The sequence below is a fragment of the Sceloporus undulatus genome, chromosome 6 (genome assembly GCF_019175285.1).
Source record: "Sceloporus undulatus isolate JIND9_A2432 ecotype Alabama chromosome 6, SceUnd_v1.1, whole genome shotgun sequence".
NCBI classification, from domain to species: Eukaryota; Metazoa; Chordata; class Lepidosauria; order Squamata; family Phrynosomatidae; genus Sceloporus; species Sceloporus undulatus.
Window position 1 is genome coordinate 43,150,385 of NC_056527.1, and position 20,946 is coordinate 43,171,330.

The window sequence follows — 20,946 nt, forward strand, 5'->3', positions numbered from 1 at the left end:
ATGCGCGCACACACACACACGTGCGTGTGCGTGTGTGTGTGTGTGTGTGTGTGTGTGTGTGTGTGTGTATATATATATATAATTTTCAACAGAAAGATGATAAAATGAATGTGCTGTATTTATATTATTGAAAATAAAATTTCTTCTTCGAGGGGACTTCCTCATCTAGCATTTATGTGGTTAGACGGTGGTAAAGCCCACCTTGCACTCCCTTCCCCAAAGACCATTGGTAGAATAGTGTTATGGATCTTGTGACATAAGCAGTTATTTTACTTCATGCTGCCTTGTTTTGCATACCATGACTTACATCAGACTGTGAGTGAATTAGCATGATGTGACAAGCCAGACATCCTGGCTGGTTCATGCTGTTTAAGCAGATGGCTAAAAAAATGTTGATCCTTTTGCTCTGTGGATGGTTCATTGTGTAGTCTGGCAGCAGGCAATTTCCCTTCTCTGGTTTATTCACTTACAATGAGTAGAGTGAAAATCCAGAATGTTAGTTTATTTGCTGGAAAGGAACAAACTAGAGAAGAGAAGGTGCTACAGTATATAGGAGCTACGAACCTTGGACAGCTTGTTGGAAATTAATTAATGCATTTTTAAAGTATGTATTGGACATTGATTTCAGTATCAATGTCCACTAAGTACCACTCACACTTTTGGAGATCTGGCAATTGACCCAGTATTCATATTGTGTAGGTCATGTTGTGCTTTTATAGGTTGTTGTGAAGTATACACCTTGGAAAGGGGAATATATAAACTCAATCTGTGGTATCCATAGTAACTCCTGGCAAACCTCTATCTTCATTTGTCTGTTTGGCTTAAATATGACAAGCAAGATTATGAGCTGGTCTTAACATTATAGATACACCTGAAGAACACAGAAATTGAAAACACCAAACTAGCATCAGAAGTTCAGACACTAAAGAATCTGGATGGAAATAAAGAGAATCTGATAAGTTATTACAAAGAGGAGATTGGCAGATTACAGTTGTGTGTAGCTGAGAAAGAAAAGTTAAAAAGAGCTTTTCTGCTTACTTCATCAAAGGTAATTACCTCTCAGATAACATTTTGATTTAAGATTGAAACGTTGCTTTGTTAAGATGTTTTGGCTATTTCGAAATATCTCATAAGCAAAATACTCATTGCAAAATGCATTTGTTCTCTCAAATTGGTCGTGATTACATTTTGTCATTGTTACAATTAATAAATTCTGTAAATTAAACTACAGTGATGTAGGTATAATACTTTCATAGCACATTCTAAGTGCTGTAGTGATTTTATACTGCTTGGTAAAGATGAAGAGTAAAGACCTAAATCCCAGCTAGAGTGTTGTGTGCATTCAAGTTATTTCCAACTTATGGTGACCCTAAGACATGGGTTTTACTTGGCTAGATTTGTTCAGAGGAGGTTTACCATTGCTTTCCCCAAGGCTGAGAGCATGTGACTTGCCCAAGGTCACTCAGTGGATTTTATGGCAGAGTAGGGAATTAAACTGTGGCCTTCAGAATCGTAGCCCACCTAGAGTAGATGCTTTGAATCAATGGGTTTTACACAAAAGGACTTATTATTCACCATTTGCTTTAGTGTGTATAATCTAATTGGGACTAGCAGCTGGTTTGGGTCAAGTTCTTGAAGACCAAATCTTGCTGTTCTTTGAACAACTGGATGTTTCAGAATGTTTTAAATATTGAAACTGCTATTTTGAATCTTGAAAATGCTATTTCCCTTTCTCTTTAAGAAAATGAGAGAGAAATGAACAATTATTTAATAGTATTTTCAAATTTTTCTTAATTTTTCTAGGAAGAGACAAGCATATTAAAAGAACAGCTTCGACAAGCTCAGGATCATATTGAAGCTGCTAAGCAGGAAGCTCTACTGATGTCAAACGAACTTAGTGATGCAGTAAACGTGCGTGATAAAACTATGGCAGATCTTCATAGTGCTCGACTGGAAAATGAGAAGGTGAAGAAGCAACTCACTGATGCTTTATCTGAACTTAAAAAAATCACTCTAGTGAATAATGAACAGGTAAGACAATCTGTTCTTATGTTTAATCCTGACTGGTCATTTTCCCTCCCTCTGTGTGTGTGTGTGTGTGTGTGTGTGTGTGTGTATTTACCATCACTGGCATAGAATATAAAATATAATTATACTTGGATAATTACTAATTGTCATTCACTTTCAGTGGGAAATGGTCTCTATGCCATATCACTTTCCATTCCCTAAAATTAAATGGACATCAATTGGATTACAAAGAAAGGAAAACATAGTTTAGACTGAACCTTAGGAGGACTCATGTGTCTTATATATTTGGAAAATTTCCACTTAGCTTCTCCAATCTGTGGATTAATAATAGCACGCATAACATAGTTCAAGTGTTGAATGAAGTGCACAATCACTTCTAGGTAGCTTTCATATTTTCTCATTTGGAAAAACTTAAAATATGTCTCATTATTCATAACATTTTTTTCAGTGGGACTTTAAAAAAGGAATTGTCCCCTGTAAGTAAGATACGCTACAGGTTTATATCACAAGCAGTCAGTTCTCTGCTTGTGTGTATGTGTACATGTAATTTTATGATTTAACACATTACTTTTTAAATGCAATTGAAGAATTTCCTTTTTACAAAATCAATCTATAGGTACATATGAAGAGTAAAATGTGTGCTCATCCTAGGTGTGAAATTCCCCAGGGATGTTTTTGCGCTGAACTGTTTACTTTGTATTGGTGTACAGATGAAAGAATCAGAAGGTAGAACTTGAATGATATCCTAGGGTTAATACTCGTAGGTGGATTTTGAGTCAACTGCTGTAATCCATTTCATTGGTCCAAGATGACTGCACCTTTGGCTGTAGTTCTCATCTATCATGTGCTCTGGTAAAGAGCCCTAATACCTGCTGCACATGCTTTGAGCAGAGGTTTGTGTGATTTGCTCTTTTGCCCAATAAACAGTTTCAGAGCATGTTATACTGTGACGTTGCTAAAGGTAAGTGTGTGTTGATCTGGTCATCACAGGAAAGAGGAAGAGCTCACATTCCATGTGAGCTAGCCCACTACTTTAAAGGAAAAACTCTCATTATAAGAGTAGTCTTAACCAACTGTAAAGTAAAAAAAAAAAAAAGGGTATGGGAGAAAAATCATTCTCTTAAAGTATCTTATGTTTCTTCTTCGTGGTCTCTGTTCCTCACACATTGGTTTTACACCTTGTTGTCTATATTCTTTACTATTTTAGGGTTTTTTGAACAAATTATTTGGAAGAGTAAAAACATTTTCTCTATAAATTTTTTGTTATTAAAGGAAAAATCAAGTGTTGTAGAAAAAGAGTTGCGCAGAGAAGTTGAAGATTTGAAGCTCCGCCTGCAGATGGCTGCTGATCACTACAAAGAAAAATTCAAAGAATGTCAGAAACTACAAAAACAAGTCAATAAACTTATTGATCAGAATGTAAGTAGCATTTGTAAATATATAATACATACATATTCCCAATAGTTTTGTAAAATTGACAAACTTCTTTGGGAGGAGTTATAGAATTTTACAACAGAACATATAGAACTACACTGTTCCTTAAAAAATAAAGGTTGGATTAATGTTTAGTTTAGTGATGAGTAGTCTAAGAGTGTGATGAAGCTATGGAGGCTGAACGGGATAGTTCGGGTTGTTCTGGGCTAATGAAGTTACCCAAAGAGCGGCGAACAGGAATAGAACTACAAACCCTATAATTTCGAGAAGAAGGGGAGGTCCTGGGAGAGGGGAGTGGGGAGGAGCCAAAGAGGGAGCGGCTGGAGGGGAGGGTAGAAGAAGAGAGTGAGGCGGTCGTGGGAGGAGGATGTGGAAGAATGGATGGGAATGAGGCAGTCGGAGAGATAAAAGCTAGGACTTTGGAAAGGATAACGGGACGGAGGACCGGCCGACCTGGTACATCGGGGGAGTCACTCAAGGCCTGGGAGTATAGGAACAGAAAGTTTAAAGGACCCAGTGGAAGAGGGTTTCTTGGGTGAATATCCCAATGCTAAGGGAAAGGTCAGTCCTCCACTAGAAAGAGTACTGCGATTGAGTTATTGGTCTGCAGGTCCATTCTATTGTGATCTCCAGGGTCGGTGTTGGGCCTTCAAAAACATAGCCCCGGGAAAGGATGTGCATTCTCAGTGAAGAAACTGTGGATGTTAGTTTCAGTGAGTGGGGACTGTTGTTGAAGGTCCCTGTGACATAAAATGTTCAGAACTGAGAATTGGTGGTAGTTGAAAAAATTCTGCAGCATAGTGTTGTTTCTGGACTGTTATTGCCTTATGGAAGCTGCCAAGAAGCCCACTACTGGAGGCATACCATGTGGACCCTTGAGAAAGAGGCTTCTGATACATTTTACTGCACCAATCAGTGCAAGTTCCAGCTAAGGTTCCTTGGGCAGAAAAAAATTCACAGATGCACAACTAGATCTGTGGATATATTTTCTACTGACTTTTTAAGATACTTCATTCAGAACTGCATCTGGAGCAGAGTAAAGTGGTTTGCCTCAGCTAGCACAGTGACCTGGAGAGGTGAAGGCAAGAACCTGTGTTTGAATATGGCCGCATTTATTTTACTACTTGGTCATAACCCTTGGGCTTTGTCCAGGTAGTGAAATGTCTTGGGTCATCCTTTGCTAGTTTTAAATAACTTGTTCTCTTGGATTCAGTGGTCCACCCATTATATTCATATCCCTGTTTACCTAGAAGTAAGTATTACTCTGCGGCTTACAACCAGTTGTAAGAACTCTGGTGGCACAGTGGTTAAATGCCTGTATTGCAATCACTCACTCACAAACCACAAGGTTGTAAGTTCAATAGCAGCCAGGGGCTCAGGCTTGGATCCTTCTGAGGTTGCTAAAATTAGTACCCAGCTTGTTGGGGGCAATTAGCTTACACATGGTAAACTGCTTATGGAGTGTTTAAGTGCACTGATAAGCAGTATAGAAATGTACTTGCTATTGCTATTATGCGCCCTGTCTCCACATGGCATGGGTTACTTCAGTGTTTGGGTATGTAGTACATCTGCAAATTTATTGGTTTGGTGGTGTTGGCAGTAGACTTTTAAAAAATATTTAATTACAAGTACTTAGAAAAATGTAAGTAGCAAGCCCCATCTTAAAGGCATTTTTCTTTTCTCTCATCTAATAATATTTGTATGCATTAGCTAGAAAACATAAATATGTTGCTTGCTACACTAATTGTTTGAAGTCATATGCAAATTTAAACAAGTGACAGCTGTAGTACATAGCTAAGAACACTGATATTTAGAAATTATAAGAATATGAATATTAAGCAAAAGGAATGAGAGAAGTCTGAAAAGGAAAGCTACTAGTTGTATTTTTCCTCAAAGAGATGTGTCTTGTTATATCCACATAACAATTAACAACTTGTTTCTAAATATGCTTTCTCACATTTGTTTTCCTGACTATTTTTCTAGGAGATTCTTTGTGGTTTTGTTCTCATTGATTGTAAGGGGCTTTTGCCTTTCGCTTTCTGGATGCATGGTGTACTTGATAGTTGCAAAGCTTTATAAGTCTGTTGTATCCCCAAGACAAAAAGAAGCTACTTTTACAAACAAAAAATAACACACTTGTAAAGAAAAGTACTGACTCACACTAAAACATTTTTCATTGATTTGATTCTTTTGTTAGTCCACCCAAAATGTTTTAAAATGGGGATGAGAGACTTCCCTGATTAGGTAATGAACAAGGAAGCCAATTGGTAGCAGTTAAAAAAAAGCAGCTGGACTGTGAGTGAAATGGCCAAAGAAATTGCAGGTTTGTAAAACTTTGTCAATTGAAACCTTTCTCTGCAGGATGAGAAATTGAAATGTAGTGCCTATGCTGATGAACTGGCCAAGTTGGAGCTCAAATGGAAGGAGCAATTGAAAATTAGTGAGAGCGTGAAGCAACAACTAACTGCAATGGAAGAACAATATTTAGTAAGTTCAGCTTTCTTTGACATTGATAACTAAGCACTTTAACATTGCCTGGACATGAAAAATAATTCTTCACAAACAATTGTTTGGGAGGCAGATTATTATTGTGCGTTAGCATTTGTTGGACTGTTCTTAGTTGAACAGTCTAGCTCTTTTAGGCCTGCATTTATTCTCTGTGACAGAGGAAGAGCATACAGTATTTCTATAATGGCAGGAGTAATTGCCTAGTAGAAGGTTGGTTTTTTGTTTTGTTTTGATTTGATTTTTGAACATTTGCTAGAAAGCTGAAATTTTTATTCTTTGTAAAATCAGTCTTTGTAAAATCAATCAAATCAGTTGGTCTTGGAGAATGGGAGTGGGAAAACATTTACCTCTTGCAGTAGTGCACATGTTGAGATGGGTGCAACATTTAGTAATGAAGGGAAAATAAGTAAGCATTGTGTTTAAGCGAGTTGAGTGTCTTTCACTACCGATTGTATTTTGTTCTCTCATTGTTAAAGAGCAAATAATTCTAAGTCTGAATGTTCCTCCCTTTTTGCAGGTGGAGGGATGAAAAGAAGTTAGTACCTAAATTGAAGTACTTACCTAAATCTGTCTGATACCTTTTCTGTGTCCTAAATAGATTGTTGTAAGAAATTTCCCCGGAGACCAAGCATAGTGTAGCAGTTTGAGTGTTGGACTACGATATTGGAGAACAGGGTTTGAATCCTTGCTCAGCCATGATTACCAGTTTGGTGATCTTGGCCAAGCCTATGTTCTTTTGGCCTCAGAGGGAGACTAAGGTCAAACCTTGAAGAAAAACCCATGGTAGGGTTGCTTTAGAGTCACCATAAGTTTGAAATGACTTGAAGGAACACAACAACATAATCATCATCAACAACAAAGAGTTTCCTACTCTCCACCATGATTGCACCAAGTGAAGGGAGCTTCAGTTGATTCACAGTTAGATTTTCCCCATTATCCATAGCACTGCTCCCTTCTCCTTTTCTCAAGTTGTTTTCATTTGGAATAAGAGATATCTTCTACATATTAGACTTGCCACATTTCTAGTCTCTCCATTTGCTCAGACTCAAAAATCCCTTCTCCTGGGCCCTGTTTCTTGCCTTTTTTAATGTTACACCCCAAACCCCTAGAGAGTAGGTGGAGAAAATGAGTTCCTTAGTGTACTCCCATCCAATCCAGATGAGAATTTCAGACTTATTAAAAGACTTTCTATGTCAAAGCAACATCTTCATAGTCTACAAAGTAAAAGATTGGGAAAAGTACAGGTCTGACATAGATGTTTATCACACTATACTCTTAAAGTGCTACTATTCCACTTTGACTCCTCTAGCTGCCTCCTGTTGCATTCTGGGATTGGCAGTTTTAAGGAGGGCTATCTGCCTGAAATTCTAAATACCCCTCCTTAAAACTGCAAATCCCAGAATGCAACAGGAGGCAGCTAGAGGAGTCAAAGTGGAATAGTAGCACTTTAAGAGTATAGTGTGATAAACATCATAGTGATAATCTTGTTTAGTAAAAGTAGTTGGAATAGAGATCACATTTTCCACCCATATACACTTCTGAACCTTCAAAATGAGATAATTTTTGCAGTTCACACATGACAACATCAAAAAGATGACATAAAAACCTATTTAGTAGGTATAGGCTCAGTATTAGTAAGTGGGGGAACTGAATAGTATTATCCTGGTAGGCAAACTAAGGCCATATGCTGACTCAGGTTAAACTACATTCATGGTCTAACATTTATGGCATTTCTTGTTGTTTTGCCTATTGAGTGTGAAACTAATCCAATTATTGAACTTCCATTGGAATTTTTATTTATTTATAGTTTTTATTGATTTAAAGACTTTGAAGTATTCTAAGTACATGTGGGGAACTGGCTTGCGCTCATTAATACAGTTTTAACCTTTGTCTTTAAATAGGTTCAGTTGGCTGAGAAGGACAGGCAGATAAGCGAACTCACTTCCCATCTGGGAATCCTCAGCAATGAGAAGGTAATGATTAAATGTTCATAAAACAGATTAATCAAAAGTCTAAGACAACTTTCATATTTTTAACATGTTCAGTATATGTTATAAATCATTAAAAATATAAGCAAACAAAGGCTAAGACAAATTTGAAAAGTAATTGAAAACAAATTAGTAAGGAGAATTAAAGGGGAATCAGTAAGGAGAATCTGCACACCCCTTGGATTAAATGCTGACAACCTACTAAAGGCATGCCAGAATTAAAAGGTCATTCCTAATATTTTTCTGCTGGTAGGCAGAATGTCAGCCTAGTTTGCTGTGGCTGCCTTAAAAAACTAAAGAGCAAAATCAGCCTTAAGAATGAAAAACACACCAGCATCATTTCACAGAGAACACAGGAATTTGTTCTTAAAAAATGTTCTGCCATGTATATTTATGCAGTAAAGGGGAAAAAAAACATTGTAAGTGCCCCATCAAGTTATTAAAGCACCACTTCCAAACCATTATGTCTGCTGGAAGTGGCAACTGGTAGGGTAGTTGCAGGCTACCTCACAGGGAAATGGGGATAAAAAAACCTGGCAACTTAGGCATGAAATATGTGTATGGATATAATACTCTGAACTTTTTTAGTATCTACTGATGCAGCGTGTAAAAGTCCTTCAAGAAGATCTTGTGTCATGTAAAGATCATCTTGTAAGCAATTCTTGATTCTCTGGGACAGTTAGGGGCAAACTTTATGTCAGTGTGAGACGCTGCACCTGGAACAGTAAACCTAGCAGGGTCTACAAAACTGTTTTTGGCAGGGGAAAGGATGGTGATCAACATTGGCAAACAGGTTGTTATTAATTTTGCCTACTTGCAAGGGGAAGGCTAATTGCTTTTCCTATCATTATCATTGAAATATCTTTAAATATATTTGCTGGCATTCTCTTTCATATTTATGGTGACATAAAACAGATTTATGACCTTGTAAAATGTGGTGTTTACAATTCATCTCAGAATCTGACTCTCAAAACCCACCTTAAAAGCTAGGCAGCTGCATCAACTGAAGGAATTTTGAAGTGCTAGTGAATGGTGTTGCAATTGACCCTGATGCTACTCATTACACTGCTGCTTTCTGTCAGTAGGGGACTAGATGCATCATCCTTCATTCAATACCCTGATTACCAGCATTGCAAGACTCTGTAGCCCAGTTTTTAATAAAATGCCTCTTTGATCGAATCTTCTGTTGTTGTTGTTGTTTTTTGGCAGCACTAAGATGAAAGTAGAGCATAGATAAAATTAAATCCAGAACAATTAAGTAATGAAATTAGGTACACAAAAAATCTTTATGGTAATCATAAGCATACACTGTGAACAGTTGAGAGCTATAGAAAAACTAAAGACTATAACTTTTGTTACCAAATAGGGGCAAAAGTAATTTTATAGATTTGAGGAGAAAAGAAGTGAATGTTAGCATCTTCTCTAGGGTGAAATTTATAAACACGTACTGATAAGGAAGTATACATTGACAAGCAGTTTGTGTAACTCTGACCTTTTCAGAAACAAGTCATGTCTGGAAACATGAATAGATTCTTATATTCCAAGACTTTAAGTACCCCCATTGTTGTTGGAATTAGGTTGCTTAAATTTATAATCTTCTCCTTAACTTTATCAAAGAACTATGCTGCATGCTTCTATAGAGATGACATCTTTGTAGTGTTCAAATATTCCTTTGTTTCAAAAAACAGTGATGAAGTTGATAATTTCTAGCTCTGGGATCTTTGGATCTAAAAAATGTTTGGGCAGCCGGTGCTTAATTTTTGTTGTTGTTAAATCCATTCACTTTAATCTCTCATGGAACTTCTTAAAAGTTGGGGAAATAAAACAGCTGTGCTTAATGCCTCTCATGTATGTTTCTCCTTATTTTTCTTGTTTGTTACACTCAACTAGGTCTAAAGGTATTAACTTTGAACAAAATAATTTGGCTGTGGGGAGTCTCCCAAGAAGTAGCTATCTGATTTGTGACTGGGTTTTGTTAGTGATTAGAGCCAAGAACAAGAAGACGAAGTTCTGTAATGCTATATATATATTGGCAGCTTTTCGGAGCAAAACAAAGCACATTGAGCCTACAAGTTCTGTAATAGAATATTAGATTTTCAGTTACCAGGACATCACATAACTGTATAATGATTTATATAGCATTTGCCTTTCACGCTGGACTTGCTTGTGCTTACTTACAGCTTGTTAAAATTTTGGATAATGATGGTTTTCTAACCAAAGAGGACAAAAAAACCCTCATCTCGACAAGGTCCTTTAACTATTAAATGAATTCTAGTTTTAATGTTTCATTTCTTAAAAGCTTTTGATAAAATGTAGAGGTAGCAGCTTGTACTTTTTTCACCTGCAGGAGATGTACACAAAGGTGCCTGAGAGATGCACCCATGTTTGTGTACATAGAAAGCTGACAAAAAGGGTGGTATAGCCCTTGTATTCTGGAGGGGGCCAGAGTGATTCCCCAACCTGTGGCAGGTGTCCATTCCTGACCTCCAAGAATGTATTTGTTTTTTGTTTTGTTTTTTAATGCAGAGAAGATTCAGGAAGGGCTAGTCCATCTTCCTGGCTTATTTCTTTCTCTGTATGAGGAAAAATGACACAGGGAGGAGAGTAAATTTGTCCCAGCTTACCAGTTCTGTAGCAGACATGAATTGATAACATGTCCCCTGATGAAGCTTTTAATGTGTTGAGTCATTGTTGGCTTCCTCTCCACTGATGTGGATGTAAATATAGGATGGAAGAAATAATAGGCACACAGATTTAAGTTGTACACCTTGATGTGGGGAGCCAATGAGAGTTCCTCTGATGCAAGGAACAGCTAATGGCCACATGCCCTTTGTGGCATCTGCATGTGAAAACACAACTGCCTTTTGAGTGTGGCCTCTAAATATATACTTTTTAAAATTTGAATATGTAAATCCTGTTTTTCCAAGTACAACAATTTGCCTCCTTGTTTAACAGTCTTCAACACTATAGTCACTTGCTCACATACATGCATACATACATTCACTCACCTGGGTTTGAAAAAGATAAGCGATTTTGAAGTGAAAGCTCAGTGTGGTCCATTTTATCCCTTTTATGTTCACCCAGCTGTTTGAGTCATCTATGTAAAGTTTACGCCAAACTGGATTTGTTTTGTGTACTGTGATTAGGTGTGTTTGCAATGATATGCAAACAGTCTGTAATGTGGCTGGTGTGTGTACCTTGCATTTATTTGTATTACCTCAAATTCTTTTGGAGTAAAATCAGAAAATGGATTTTGGCAGCAACAGAGTGAATACCACTTACATGCTAAATACTTAGAAATCTGTATCAGTTCTAGTTTAGCCTTCAGTACATCATCAGCTAATAGTTCAGTTTACTTAAGGAAAAACATCATGCCAGGACTCATACCTGACTGGTAGAGCACAGGGTCTATGCACAGAAAATCCTAGGTTTACTTCCCTAGTAAGGCTGAGAAAGGTTCCTATGTAGAAAGTCCTGGGGATCAGATTGGCAACAAATACTTTCTGAAAGACTTCCAAGCAGTGTAAAAATTGTACAAAATTCAATATAGCAATATACTGTAGAGAACATAAAAATCCCAGTAGTTTGACAGAATGCTGGGTGAAGCATGAGTTTGTGCAGGAAGAATCACAGAAAGCTTGTTGGAACAGATAAATATTCAGCATGAACTGAATATGCAGAAAGCTTGGTATCTGGTCTTTACTAGTATGGAGTTCCAGAGTGAACACTGATGCTATTCTGAACCTTCAGGGACTGGGTCCTTTAATATGTTGGGTACCACCAGGAGGATATGTCCTGGTTAGTGCAGTGCTCAAATAAGCATCTGGGGCAGGGCAATCAGTCAGTCAGTCTCTTAAGGATCCTGCTCCTGAGCAGTTTAGGACTTTGTAAACAAGCACATTAATTTTAAAATAGGTAGAAGGAAGTTGGTGAATTTTTCTAGCCTATATGTAACATGATGACCAACTGCTTCAGTTACAAGATTGTCTATAGCATTCTGTACAAAATACAGCTTAACTTTAAGGATAGTCGTACATATATCACATTGCATTATCCAGTCTAAAAGTTAGAAGATAAGAAGTACAGTGTTGTTGTTGTTGTTGTTGTTATTATTATCATCATCTTTTATTTATAAAGCGCTGTAAATAGTGTTCAAACTATCTCTGTCCAGTTTTTCAGCCAAAGCAGGTAAAAGGTATTTCTAGCCACCGAAGTGGCTTCTGTCTCCTACTAGATTAGGGAACACTCCCCAGACTACATATTTGCTCTTTCAGAGATATGTGTAACCTCCTAAGACAGCCAAGCATTTTTTCAGATACTGATCCAAGGCTTGCACAGTGTCCCATGTTTCAGCCATTGCAGTACAGCATATGATGCCACATCATTCCTAATTCCCCACAGCTACATGGAGATCTTAAACAGTATTTCATGCTTGACACCAACCTACAGCCTAATCACTAGGGGGCTGATCAACTTTCCCTCAGTGCTCTAACTGTGACCTTTCAGGTAGGACCTCAATGACCACAGAACTCTTTTCACAAAGACACTGTGGTAGATGTTGTCAAGCTTCAGTGTGAGATACTAAACCATAAGCTAGGTTTCTGTTTTACAATAAAATCTGACAAGCAGGGACCGGGACGAACTTTTCTGAACAAATTACAGTGGAATGAATGTCAAGTGATGTCTTGCTTATTATAAAATTAACGACTGATTTATGCCTATAACATAGCTGTATTTTAAACTTTTTTTTAGAATCCTGGAAGGAGGCTAGGAAATCTAACAGAGAGAATCACTGAAGGACAAATTTCTCAGCAGTCACTATACTTTCTCAATCCAGTTCTCAATCCTGAAGATAATGGGCCAGTTCCTGCTGTGCCAACTAGATTACCAGTACTACAATATGGAAACCCCTATACAATCCAGGAAACCAGAGGTTGGAAAATACTGTCTTTGTCACTATTGGTTTTTATTGAAAAATTCTATAAGAAGATATGCACTTGCAATCATCTAACACCTGAAGTCAGTAACTGAGGCCCTGTTCAAATGGACAGGAAGGGGTGGCGAGATGCCGCCTCTTTCTGCCCCAGACTGGTGCCGTGGCAAATGCATGCCACAGCACTGATCTGGCCTTCGCAGAGCACAAAAATGAGCTGTTTTTTCTGGCTACTTTTTGTGCCTCTGAAGCAGCGCCTTTGCCTCTGTCGGGCCACTTGATCATGCCCCTTTGGTGTAGCATCGTTTCAGCGCTGCGCCAAAGGGACGTCTTCATGGCATGTGCCGCCTAAACGGGTGTGCACCAAGATGGTGCACAGGGAGGGCTGTGAGCATGGGGATGCTCAGTCCTCACTTCGCCTGCAAGACGGCACTTTTTGCCCGTCTGTATTGGGCCTTAAAATCCTTAGCAATATATTTCAAGGTATTGGCCAAATATAGTAAATATTGGTAAAAAGTGATGCCTTTTATGAGAATAATGGTTCATTTACATTCATCCATGTTCTCTGTCCTATTAAGTTCTTGGTTGAGTAGATCTGTTGGAATATAGTTTATGGTTCTGAATAGCACTTCAGTATATTTAACTGGAAGCTGTCTCCCACTTTTGACTGCAGATGGAGCAGATGGTGCTTTTTACCCTGATGAGATCCAAAGGCCACCTGCAAGAGCAGCCTCTTGGGAAATCGAAGACAATGTAGTATGCAGTCAACCTGCTCGCAACCTCAGTCGGCCTGATGGTTTAGAAGATCCTGAGGATAGTAATGTAAGTTATGAATAAAAATAAGTTTTGTCTGTCTTTTGTCTCGCATGTAAAGTAAACACTTTCCATCATAATTATCACTTTTAGAAAATATTTATCTCTGGCTCTTTTTAAAATAAATCTGATAGCAGCAAATAAAATGGCAACAAATTCATTGTAGCCAGTTACCAAATGAAGATCCTGAATTAAATGAATCTTAAATAGAATTTAAGTACATACAGCAGCTTCTAAAATTGCTATATATCTCTTCTGTCAGCTGCATTCTTTTAAATGTGACTTTTAAATTCAAAATCTAAGATTTAAGAGCCCTGGTGGCGCAGTGGTTACCATATTTTCCAGCATATAAGATGACGGGGCATATAAGACAACCTCCCCCCCCAAACTTTTCAAGTAAAAATATAGACTTTGGCAGGCAAAAAATATAGACTTTGCTATATACTCACTGTATAAGACTACCCCTGAAAGGCGGGAGGAAGCCAGCGGCGATCGCGCCAGGCCGCAGAACTGGCCAGGTGCATGCGCCAGGTTGCGCTGCTCTCTTCTGGCACCACCTCGGAGGCCTGGGAAGGAAGGAGCAGGCTGGACGCATGCCAGCTCCAGCGGGCCTCTGAAGGGGTGGAAGACAGGAGGAGGCTGGGTGCACGTACTGGGCCACGGGGCTCTCTTCCAGCCTGAGGAAGCTGGGCTTAACCCAGCATATAAGACAACCCCCAACTTTTGATAAGTTTTAAAAGGGTTAAAAAGTTGTCTTATATGCCGGAAAATACAGTAAATATGCCTGTACTGCAGCCCATCACTCAAAACCATAGGCTTGCGAGTTCAAAACCAGCAAAAGGGCCCAAGCGTGACTCAGACTTGTATCCTTCCGAGGTTGCTAAAATGAGTACCCAGATTGTTGGGGGCAAATTAGCTTATAGTTGTAAACTGCTTAGACACTGCTTAGGTGATATGAAGTGGTATATAAATGAAGCTTGTTTGTTTGAATTTAAGATTCAGATTGAAAATAATGCAGTTGACATAGGAGCAATGTTGCCAATTTCCAGGGAATTCCCCAGAATCCGGGGAATTTAATTTATTTCTTTCCCGGAATTTTGACTGAATAATAATAATAATAATAAATATTGGGGAATTCTGGGGATTTTGGATTTTGGTAAAACATTCTGGGGAATATCTTCGAGGCTTGTTGGCAACACTGCAAAGGAGTTGCATATAAGTAGCATTTTGGGGAGCTGTAATATTTGCTAGTTAATATTATTTTTTGAAGATATTGTTCCCTAAGATACAATAAGTAAATAATACATTAATGCCGTAATTTTCTTTGTCCTGGTATTTTGTAGTAATTTTAAAATGTTGATTGTTTGAAAAATTTAAATGATTTTAAGTGATGGGTGTAGTCCCATGTCCATATAATAGTCAACAGATATACATACTAAGAAATTGAGATAAAACATGGTCAGTAGAGCTGTTAACTTCATGACACAATTTCTTTGCACCCTTTAAGAAATACTTTAATAAGAAACATTCCTTTATAAAGTCCTGTGCTCTTTGCAGGTATAGTAGTATCATGACCTGCTTCTCATTTAGTCTAGTTTGCCACATTTAATTGCTATTAACCTTTGCAGAAACTGATCATTGTTCAGACAGGCACGATTTTAGCCCTGGTGCTCAGTCCTAGTAACAGAGAAAAATGTATCTCTTTTTCCTGCCTTTTGCCCCCCGAGTCCATTACTATGAATAATTAGGGAAGCTGTCAGAACTTTTGCTGCCTGTTTAAGGTCTTGAATGTGAGCTTAGCACATTTCCCTACCTTTACTTCACATTTTGCATTTTTAATATGACCATTCTTGGCACAGACATTACATATGACAAGCCCTTCTCCTCTTTAGTCATCTGCTTCAGTTTAATTAGCAGAGTGTTCTTTCTAATCTATGTGCTTTGCCCTCTTGCAAACCCAAGAGGAACAGAGCTAAAGTCTTGTGCTCATTTGCTGACACAGCTTGGATTTTGTAATGAGGGAGAAGGATCCTAATATGTTCAAATGGGAACCAAATTTGGGCAAGTGTGTACCTGTTCTCAGAAGATTTTTCTTGTCTTACATCAAATAGAAGTTTAACATCTTATCATCCTACTTTTCTGCTTGTCAAATGGAAATCACTTAATTGTTCCTAGGCAAGGATGTTCAGTAGAAGTACCTTACACTGGTGCATAGCAGTCCTTGGCAAGTAACCTGTACAAATGAGTTGATTAAAATCAAAATACTCCTTTAAAACAGAGCAGTTTGTGGTGAGAAACCTTTTTTGTTTATATACGCATCATCTAGTATAATGAGTTATCAAAAGAGCAGGTAAAGTTGTCTGACTTTGATTCTGTTTAAATGGGCAATACATCAGAGGATTGTATGCAAGCTTTTGTCTGGATACCCTAAAGGCAACCGATCCCATCTGATCTTGGATGTTGAGTCAGCCCTGATTAATATTTAGATAGGAGATTGCCAAAGAATGTCAGGCTGTAAACTGTATTTCAGAGAAAGGAACTGGCAAAACCATCTCTTGGTATCCCTTACCTAAACCCCTATGAAATTCATGGGCTTGCTATAAGCATCACACAAACACACACAAGCACCCTCTAAAGAATGTATGATATTCTGTATTTTTGATGTGCTAATGATAAAACAATTTAAATTCTAATCCCATCCCTGCTTGTGAAAATAATAACTCCCTATTCATAAACATATTGTACATGCTGTATCACAGCAGACATACAACTCACAAGTGTGAACATTTTGTCCAGATCTTGTTGACCTCAGCTTTTTTCAGCCTTAGCTAGCATAGCCAATGGGTAAGACTTAGGGAGCAGCAGTCTAGCCAAATTAGGAGGCCTCTCCTGAAGTCTTTAGAATCTGCAAATACTATGGATGATGATGACGACAGCCATGATAACTGACCATTCTTGCTTTGGGAGAAATTATAGTGATAAACATCTAGACCTTTCTTTGCAGGATGATGAAGCAAGCGCACCATCTGCTCCTGAGCCACCAAACCTCCGCTTGCATGAACGTGGAACAGGTTTTTGTTTTGATTCCAGGTAAGGTAACACTCACAAGCAAAAACAGCATCAAACAAGTAGTAATACCAGTGTCATCACTTTGAAATGTTGATACAGTGGACCCTTGTTATACGCTGAGGTTTGGTTCCAAGATCCTCCGTGGATAACAAAATCCATGGATGCTCAAGTCCCATTAAATATAATGACATAGCAAAATGGTGCCCCTTACAAAAAACAGAAAATCAAAGTTTGATATTTGAAATTTATACTTTTTTGGGAACATTTTCAAACTGTGGGTGCTTGAATCCGTGTATAAAAAAATCCATGTATAAGAAGGACCGACTGTATTTCCAAGATGTTTCCACCATTACTTTTTGAAATAGCACATAGGTTTGCTGTTTTCAGAATACAGTGGGCCCTTCCCTTACACAGGGGATCCGTCCTGGACCCCCCACATAAGGTAAATGTCATGTATGCTCAAGCCCCATTGAAAACAATGTTGCTCAAGCTTCATTGAAAACAGTGTGGTATGGCACGGTGTGTGCGCCACAGGCACACACGCCATTGTTACTTCGCATGGCTTCAGTGTAAGCTGAAAGCTGCGTATGGCGTGCCCACGTATGACACGGGCTCACTGGGATATGCCACAAGTTCCACTGGGATAGCTCAGGTCTCACATCGCGACCACAAACTAGTTTTTTGAATCACAGTCCTTTAACCTGGAGAAGGTGATGCCGACCCATCTGATCCAGAATTCTGCTAGCAGTGAAGAATTTGTTGCATGAGTGCCAGAGACTTCTGTTAAATGAAGACTACTAAATGGTTACTGGTTCTCACAACCACCATTTTGTTTAACAGATATTAGTACTGTTTGCTGTGACGAGCATTTTGAAGGGGGGGGGGTTAAATGCAGTGATTACTCTTTGGTAAACTGTGTTAGTTATAAATGAAAACTGAAATAATGACATGGAGTATAAAACTATGCTAGTTATAGATGACAATGGAAAGATTACTTATGATGAAAATACAATGCAGGGAGCAGACCATATTCCCCGAGGGCTTGAGAAAATTTTGGGAATGCCTACATAATCCCAAAACAGGGCCCAGGTTCAATCTGTGGATGAAGCTAAATAGATAATTTATGCTAAACACATGAAGTGAAGGCTACAGAGGAAGAACAATTAATCTTATTTAGTGAACTAAAGGGCTAAAAAGATGGGCGGAGGAGCCACAACTAATATATGCTGCAGCCCCAGTCTGCCTTTTTTCCTGCCAAAAAAGGAGCGGAAAAGATCCTTTTTCAGCCAGGGAAAGGGCAACTTTTTCCACCCCACCGCAGTCCAAAGCCAATTTTCAGACACTGTCGCAGCATGCGGTGTCTAAACGCCATGCTGCCACAGCATCTTCAATCAGCCCATGTCTGGGCAGCCATCAGGGTAGCGGGGGAGCATGCGGCATATAAACGCACCCTTCCAAGCTGCCTGAACTGTGGCTTTTAGAGCCTGTCTGTTCCAACTCTTAGATTCTCCCCAGCCTTTTCCCTTTATTTGTGAAGGCGTCCAGCAGTATGTGAAGGAGCCAAGGGGACATACTCTGTAAAGGCCAAATTGCTAATGGGCTATTTTGGGTTTGATTATGCAGAAAATCTCTTTGTTAGGGCCAATGACATACATTGAAAAGATTTCAGGTTGTCTCTGTGCTTGCCTCTTACTTGTATTACCTGCATGTTAGATCAAGTTCTGTTTCCAACTTTCTCTCTGCCTTCATTGGTGGTTCTTCTCTGTTCTTACCCCAAGTTTCGTACACATCAAGAAGTGCCCTCTCTGCCAAGTGAAGTTTCCTCCTAACTATGATCAGACCAAGTTTGAAGAACATGTTGAAAGTCACTGGAAGGTGTGCCCAATGTGCTGTGAACAGTTTCCTCCTGACTATGACCAGCAGAACTTTGAAAGGCATGTTCAAACGCATTTTGATCAGAATGTTTTGAATTTTGACTAGCTTTGGGCATCTTAATGCAGTTTAGCTTTAGACAGAATTTGGATAAGCTCCATAAGATGAGACAATGCAGCTTTTAGAACTTGATCAAGACTTGTTATTTTTAGGCACAGTGTTCTGCATTGCAGTTGATTTAAATTCAGCCTTTGATCCATTAGCAAGTGTTTGGTTAACCTTCCTTGATCTAGAGTATGCCCAAAGCTGTTACAATATCTATCAATATTTATTCCCTGGCTAAAAAACTGCATAGAACACAGGAAATACACAGACATGTTGAGAAACATCAGCAGTTCAAACTGTGGTAGCGGTAAATTCAAAGAGTAACAGGAGTTTGCTCTTGCTTGTGCTAACATATAATTAGATAAAGAAATTCTCATTCCATAATAATAAAATGAAGTTTCTCAGTAAACTTGTGTATATCTGTCATGTCATTGTTCATTCTGAAATCTATCAAATGAAAGTATGGTTTTTACATCTATTTCAGAAATGTAACCACATTAATATTACTTGCTTGCAAAGCATCATTATGGCTCACTTTTACATAACTATTACCTCTTGAAAATGTCATGCTCACTCTAAATCTGTTAAAAGTTCTGATCTTGGAGCTGTTAAAAATAATTGTACAAAATTGGTACATTTGGCATCATTTGTACTGTACTTGGATTTTTAATGTGTATGTATTGCCTCCCTCCTTTTCTGGGTTGTTCAGTCAGTTGTGTTCATTGGGACTAAAGCTTTTTGGAATCTTCTGCATTCTACTTTGCATATTTCCCTCATTACATTTGTGACGTGTATATCTAAAACACTATATTTTTAAAGAGTTACTTAAATCTTTAGCAAACAATTTCATCCTTTTGGATAAAATTATTCACTTTTCATCTGTTGTACAATAGTCAGATTAAAAATAAAAATTAAATATTGGTTGTGTAGTTTATTATTTAACATATTTGTGTTTCTGAAACTCCATAAATCTTGCTTGTGATTTCCAAAGAGGTTTTTTAGGAGCACAGGGACAGTGTGTGGTCTATTGCAATAATCTTATTTTCTACACATACACAGATGATCTGGCAAAGTATTTTTCACCATTCTGGCTAAAATATTTGCCATCAAGCATGAACCTTCCCCTGAAAAAAGTGGTGACTCCATATTGCTTACAAGGTGGATTGTCTACAGTTAATACAACAAATTGGTAATGTGTGAGCTGGCATAGCTCCTGATTTTGAATCATTTTTCATTTTGATTAGTAATAAAATCTATCAGATTGCAGTTTAGACAAGTAAGCAATCTCAAAGCTTTCAGGTCCAGGATAGTACTCCTGTCTTGTCAGCCCAATTCCATCCTAATCCTCTCACATATTACACAGCTATCTCAGGTGAAGAAAAGACATGACAGATAGTTTGGCCCTTTCTAGTGGAAGGCAATGGCATACTGTTCATTCTTGGCCTTGAGTCTGCCTTATGCTTTCAGCTTGGACAATAAGAGACTAGAAATGGCAGAGATAATAATGAACATACAAGGTCAGATGGGAGGGGGCAAGGAAGGGGAAGGATGAGAGAGCTTGAACAGCGGCCATTAAACTGAAGTCAGGCAGAGAGAGAAAGTGCGTGGTGGTGGGGAGTTTCACCTGAGGGGAAATCACTCACTTGTAGGGATGAAGCCAAGGAGAGGATGGGGCAGCTCAAGATTCCCAAGGCTCACTCCTGGGGCAAAACAAGTGTGTGCTGCCATTGGGAACAATGGGGCTTGCCATCTGCGGATGGCAAGACCCATCTTATCAACCAGTTCCTTCTTTTACAAACAACAGATTAGCTTTTCTTCCCACTACATAGATTTCTCAGGAGCCTCTTCTTAGCTTCTCCAGAAACTGCATAGTACTCATCTGATGTCATGCAATCCTGAGGCCTTTAATGGTATCTCCTGTCAAGTCTTTGCTTATAATACCTTTTGAGACTAACTTAAAGAATTTGGCAGCATGAGCTTTCGTAGACACAACTATATCTCTGAATTCTACTCTTATACTTCCTTGATATACTTATGCAGTAAAGTAGTCTTCTAATAGTTATCACAGTTTGCTGGAGCAGGGGGTCATTTTGGCCAGGGCAGAAGTGGTTAGCATTTGTAGAAATAGTGATTATACTTTTGGTTCCTACTTTTAGCCCAAAGTAAACTCTTTTTCACTCATGTCAGGAAAGTATT

The 20,946-nt window shown here is 38.5% G+C and overlaps 1 protein-coding gene across 2 annotated transcripts in view; it reads left to right on the forward strand.

Moving 5' to 3' along the window:
• TAX1BP1 (Tax1 binding protein 1) overlaps positions 1 to 19,670 on the forward strand; it is a 36,317-nt gene extending 16,647 nt beyond the window's left edge. For both annotated transcript variants that reach the window (XM_042471156.1, XM_042471157.1), the window contains exons 8-16: positions 866 to 1,048; positions 1,804 to 2,031; positions 3,301 to 3,447; positions 5,824 to 5,949; positions 7,872 to 7,943; positions 12,711 to 12,891; positions 13,565 to 13,713; positions 16,709 to 16,794; positions 18,552 to 19,670. In XM_042471156.1, the coding sequence (XP_042327090.1) occupies positions 866 to 1,048; positions 1,804 to 2,031; positions 3,301 to 3,447; positions 5,824 to 5,949; positions 7,872 to 7,943; positions 12,711 to 12,891; positions 13,565 to 13,713; positions 16,709 to 16,794; positions 18,552 to 18,753 (1,374 nt within the window). In that variant the 3' untranslated portion in view covers positions 18,754 to 19,670. The remainder of the gene's footprint in view (positions 1 to 865; positions 1,049 to 1,803; positions 2,032 to 3,300; positions 3,448 to 5,823; positions 5,950 to 7,871; positions 7,944 to 12,710; positions 12,892 to 13,564; positions 13,714 to 16,708; positions 16,795 to 18,551) is intronic.
• Positions 19,671 to 20,946: the final 1,276 nt, after the last annotated feature.